At 28.1% G+C, this 6,504-nt stretch overlaps 1 protein-coding gene across 1 annotated transcript in view; it reads left to right on the top strand.

Moving 5' to 3' along the window:
• Positions 1-5,458: 5,458 nt before the first annotated feature.
• Positions 5,459-6,504, top strand: part of LOC102672765 (4-nitrophenylphosphatase-like) — a 3,969-nt gene continuing 2,923 nt past the window's right edge. Inside the window, exons 1-2 of the mRNA XM_006620074.2 lie at positions 5,459-5,658; positions 6,005-6,165. Of these exons, the coding sequence (XP_006620137.1) occupies positions 5,568-5,658; positions 6,005-6,165 (252 nt within the window). The 5' untranslated portion in view covers positions 5,459-5,567. The remainder of the gene's footprint in view (positions 5,659-6,004; positions 6,166-6,504) is intronic.

The following is a 6,504-nucleotide window of genomic DNA, read 5'->3' as shown; positions in this document are numbered from 1 at the left end:
AAAAACTGTTGATAAAAAAAAAAAAAAAAAAAGGAAAGAAATAAGTAGTTAAGAAACAGCGAAAGAGATCAGCTCTGGAAGACCTCTTTTATAGTGTTACTTAATTATTAATAACAATTTACCACGTTATTCCTGACTATTGTTAGTTAATGCCTAATTACTTATTACCGAAGTAATTAATTACACAACGATTAACTAGTAAGCGCTTTTAAATTAAAGGAATATTAACGAGGATCTAATTACAGCCAGCCTAGTCTCAGTTTACTCTGTGCTAACACGTAGACGTTTTTACCGTTACTATCTAACTGGCACTAATTGTTACCGTCATCGTCACTGTTTCGTTCGATCTCGTCATGTACATGCGTGATCAGCGGAGTCTGCATTAACTTTCGTGGCCTAACCTTTGCAAAGAAGACGAAACAAATACGAAATACTTGAAAGGAAAATTACAAATATATTTTTTTTTTTCTTTTTTCTTGGATATGTCGAGCAAATACTTTCTTAATCTACCAAGGATTTTTTTCCAACGATAAAACATTTTATCCGTTTCTTCTATTCGTCACATTGTTATTTTATGGCCACAGAAGTGGCTGCAGCGTCCCAGTCTATCTGGTACACGCGCAACATCGAACCAGACAAATCAAACGAATCGTTGCTAGTATTATACTTGTCTCTATACGCATACCAATGGCTGGCGCAATCGTCACTGCCGAAATTAATCATCGTCATCTTTGTTCATTTTGATTATCCTATCAGGGTACAGGCGGTCGACAACTGAACGTCGAGTTTGTAAAATTGTTAACCACTCACGTGCTCTTTAAACTAACTAATTGTCATAACTATTGTCTAACTATTTACTAAACTTAACGCTGTCATTGAAATGGTCACAACTCGCGATATACAAATAGGTAATCTTGTTTCTTTTTTTTTCGTACAAATCGATCGAGATTGTAAATCTTGGATCGATACACGAGCGTATTGAGACCGACACGACCTGGAAAAGAAGACGAAATCGAGTGTTTGCGTCTGCGCCGCCCTCTGCATATAGGTGTACGCTACCTGGTGATGTGACGTCGGTAAATTCAATTAGACTGTACGAACGTGGAAACGTGAAATTTCGCTCTTCCAATGTGTATGTGTACTGATCACTCTTCGACTGCCGTACATTCAAATCCACTGTTTCGTCGAATCAAACTTAGACAAACGTATCGGGATACGTTTGGTTAAGGGGCAAATATAATCTTCGTTGATTTTTGAACGTTTATTCCGGCTACATGGAATTGTGAAAACGATCAACATCACAATCTTACGATTCTTTGTACCATTTATTCCATTTATATGGAATATATTCCATTTATATGGGATGACGGGGAATGGGAATCGTTATGCGGGTGAAGTTTGCGTGAAATAGGTTAGGTCGACTTATGTTTGGTATACGGCGAATAAAAAAAAAAAAAAAAAAAGAAAACAAAAAAGAAAAGAAAAGATAAGATCAAAATAAGTAATTAATATCATAATCATCGGGGATTTATGATGTTTTGCCGATGTCATGTCACTAACATCATATTACCCCCTCGGTATTTCCGCCTACCTTGTCCTTCCTCCTTCCCCTGACTCTTCCTTCAGTCGCCAGTATCAAGTCTCCTCGAGCGAACGAAACGTTCTCTGACCGAACTGAATTCGTTTCTACCCATTGCTCACGATTAACCCATGTATAATCATGAGACTGTTGACCAATACGAAACCGATCGTGTTGTCCAAGATGATTGACTGACTGAAAATTCTTGTTAACCCTCTATAGACAACATATAGTTCCTAGCTTAATTTCATCCCATCCAAAAATATAAACCATATTATAAGCCCAACTTTCTCATTCAGATTTAATTGAAAGGTAACGATGACTTAACTCAGGTTTAACTAATGCGATATAGACTTAGCCTAAACTGAAACTTATTAAAATTCATCCTAGATGAAATTCGTTATAGCTCGGGTATAACTTAACTTAACCTTAATCGAAACAATTTCAGAGACTTGTTATAGCGCTAGTTATCAGGCCTAGCTTTAATCTCGGTATAATAGCGTTAATCTAACGTTAATCGTTATAAGGTTAAGCCTATAAAAAGGTTACACATGATCAAGGGTTAACGAAGCAACGATTCTTGGACTCGATCGTTTCCTGTTGGTCGTGCAAATCGTTTGTAACCGCGTGCAACGATTATCTTGAGCGTTTTATGTCGGTCATGGACTGAAGCTGGGTGCGGAAAGGAAGTATAAACGAATATTATATATGTAAATCTCGAATTTTTGGGATCCAGAATGCTATGATAAAAAAGGAAAAGAAAAAAAAAAAAAAAACGTGTTTTCGAGCGTCGCCCGGATGAATAAAAAGCAATTACTATATCTATAGCTTTGTTTTTTTTTGTCTTGTTAATAGTTAACCAGATTCACGATTCCTTCTCGAAAATCTCATTCAATTTTTCCGTTCATCAAAGAGTTTATCATCGGGAAATTTAATCGAAAGAAAAAGAAGAAAAAAAAAGAAAAGAAAAGGCCTGATAAATTAATTTATCAAAATTTTACAATCACGTCAATCATCCCATGCTTGTTGTGCGGCGAATGTTTTTACATATATGTACAAGTTCAATTCGATAGCCTACGAATCAGGGACGGATCCAGATTCGTAAAACATAGGAGATCGCAACCTAACCTCTAAATCTTGATCACTAGTACTATCGACGAGTCGTTAGAGACGTAATATAATTACGTACAATTAAATTTCGTTTTGATTAAATTTAGCTTTAGTCAAATATATTTTATTTCTCGTCTTTTCTTTCGTTTATATTATTTTTAAATAGCGCTAACGTTTCTTTTTCGCCTCAATCCACTGGATCTGCTCACATTTACGTACAATTATTGTATTGTTTTATTGTACAGTATCGCTGTGTTATCAGTATAAAAGAATTAATTTTCTAGTCAAGTCATGATTATGAGTAATTTTAAGTTGGCAGTCGATAATTTTTCCATCGTTATGAATATAATGTAAGATATTATATTTCTCCTTCTTTTTCACACTCTTTTTTTTTCTTTCCTTTTAATTTTTAAGTTGCACGTGGCTCGTCGTTAAAGAAAATGAATATTCATAAAATAATATATCAAGAAACGATAAAGAGGATAATTGTGAAATACAATGATTCAATGTATTAATTATTATGAATCATTATTATTATAATTCTTACAATTATGATTATCATTATTATTATTACGATGATTTTAATTATGATTATTAATTGATTGATCGTCGATTATTAGTTATTAATACAATTATATAATACCTTTGTAAATGAGAATCAAGACATTGACGGATAGGTGAAAAACTTAATAAATTGAAATTCTATTAACCCAAACGCGTTCCACTGTTATTCCAATTCCCATTGAATTATTTATTAATTTTCTTTCGTGATTAATAAATGAAACTTTTGATATTTTTTGCTTAATATTTATTAATTTTTTTTCAACTTTCAATACTTTAAATTTCAAATCATATTTTTTTTTTTATATATAAATTGACGTCATTCTATAATGAATAATACTATTTCAATTAAGAAATCTAAAGATAAAGTTATATTTAGAAAGTTATATTTAGAAAGTTATTATTAAGAGATATTAAGACTTTTATGATTGAATGTTTCAATAGAAATTGCGTAACAAAGATACAATGTTTTATTTTACTTTTTATTGTATTTAAATTTGAAAATTGAATCAAAAAAGAAATTTTAGAAAAACTTTTCTTTATTATACTTTTCCTTATTATATATTTTATTACATTTTTATATATTTTATTTAACGAAACATATTTTCGTTCATTTGCTTTAAAGCGTATGGAGAAATTTTGAAGTATTAATTAATAATTAATGGAAAATGATATAGCTTAAATTTTACTCTTATATATCTTCTGTTTTATCATTGTTTTCTTGTAATCTATATTTGAGATTCTGGTAAATATCATGGTACACAAATGAAATAAATAATAATGGAAATTATATCTTTTAATTTTATTATTTTCATGAAACCATGTTTATATATAAAAATTAACAGATAAAAATTATAAATTGCATAAAATACACGAAGAAAATAATTGTTTATATATATAGTTACAGTAAAGATAGAAATTTTGCTACGTAATAAAAGAATAATAATTAAATAACAAGAGATGATAAAATTAATCAAAATTTCATTTTTCAACATTTCATTTTTTTCATTTGTGGTATAAGTCTTGCATTGAATCATTCAATTGTGATCTACATATATGTAAACAAATCTACATATTCTATCGTTTAACTGGTATCGGTTTGGGTTATCGTTTATATTCTTTCTTATTGTTAAGCTACTGAAAGAGTCGAATTCGTAAATTTTATAAGGCCACGACACTAGTTCTTTTGTGCAGAGTGATTTTCTAAATATTTTTTAGCCACGATAATAGAAATAAAAATTCAAAAGTTAAAATTTATTCTAAAATAAACACTTTTCCATGTTAATCTGTATTTTTACTATATACTATATACTATACACTATATAATAAAATTTATTGACATATCTATATATAATTTATCATTATTATTATACATATTATTATACATATTTCTGTTAATCATTTTTGAAAAAATAAATAATGCAGTTTATGTTTGAATATAAATCAATAATTTTTAAACGATTATCAAAAAATTATGATATTTCCATTATGAAAATTCCAAAGAATTATAAATAAATATTTAGAGAACTTTTATTCACGATTTTGAAAATTTTTCAAATTTTTAAGAATCATAGTTACTATAAAAAAAAAGAAAAAAATGAAATAAATAAATAATAATTTGAATAAATCAAAGAATATTCAAAAATGATGAAAAATAATATTAAAAATTAATTGATATAAAATGATAATACATCAAATAAATATTCAAAAATTTTTTGCTTGTTATTAATAATTATGTGAAAAATAAAAAAAAATTTTATTAAATGAACAAGAGAAATCAAAAATTGAATATTACACACGAAATAAAGCGAATTAAGTAACGAATTCTTTTTCTTCAATTTTATTATATGTATAAAATATTTTTGTTTTATTTTTATTACAAAAAATTCAGATTGCAAACATTTCAACAAATTTAAAAAGCAATATATACATATATATCTAAAAACTTTTATCAAACTGTATATATATAAATAAATAAATATATATTTTATACTATATATATAAATAATAATACTAATAATGATTTATCGTGAATGAATTACTACATCATAAAAATAGCTTAATTATAAATAAAAATAAAAAAGAAACATCACCATATTAGTAAAAAACAGAACCAATAGAAAAAATATTTAAATATTATTATAACTCATGATGCTTATCGATAATGTAAATTTTTTTATGGAGCGATATTTTTCTAACACCAAATAAGACTTTTTACTCGTATAACTTCGAGCAGTCGATATAGTTCACAATGACTTGGTTCACTATAAACTAGTAACGATCAAGACAGTCCTCTTCAAGCAACGATTAAGTCAATATGGCGATTCCCCTGGATTTGAGGGAAGCGACAGCGGAACAGATGCAAGATTTCTTGAATTCGTTTGACATCATCTTTTCCGATTGTGATGGCGAGTTATTTTATTAATTTATTACGATTTATCATTACTACTTACGGTTGTTTATGCATTTATTAAAATGTATGTATAATGAACATAAAAAAAAAACTTATATAATACATGACATGCAAAAAGACAAGAAATATGGAATTCAAACAATAAAACAATAAAATAAATGTATAAATTTTATTTTTTCATAAATCATATTTATACAAATTTTGCATAAACATCCGCAGTCTATTTCTTATCTTATTGTAGATATTAAAAATTCTTTTTGCATCGTTTGATTCATTATCTTGCTATCTATTTTTTTTGTGGTGTACGAAGGATAATATTAAAAAATATACGTGTTATACAGGTGTTATTTGGAATCTGTTAAACCCAATACCTGGAGCGATTTTGTCGCTTCAGAAATTACAAGATTTGGGTAAAAAGCTGTATATAGTTTCGAACAACAGTAATATAAGTACAGATGAATATATCAAAAAATTTAGAAAATATGGATTGAGTATCGAACCGGTGAGTTGATTTTATAATTAAATTAAATTTTTGTTTTAAAGGTCTAAAAAAATGACACACTAAGAAAAATTGTAAAAAAATAAATATGAGCACAGTAAATGTACGATAAGTGCGTAAAATCTTCTTCTAAATTATATTCTCCTAATAGAAAATCGAATTTTTGGTTGAAGTTCAAAAGCTTCGATGTATTGTCCAAACACTTAAAAATTTCCAAGAACTTGACGTCATTTCTCGGAAAAATTTTTCGATCGACCTCCTATCGTATCATGTTCTCCTAATACAAAGTCGAATTTTTGGACAAAAATTTTACTACCGCTCGGGAAGTTTCGATATTAATCG

This window comes from Apis dorsata, unplaced genomic scaffold, assembly GCF_000469605.1.
Source record: "Apis dorsata unplaced genomic scaffold, Apis dorsata 1.3 scaffold_473, whole genome shotgun sequence".
NCBI lineage: Eukaryota > Metazoa > Arthropoda > Insecta > Hymenoptera > Apidae > Apis > Apis dorsata.
The sequence above is the reverse complement of the archived record's forward strand: the minus strand, read 5'-3'. Positions and strand labels throughout refer to the sequence as shown.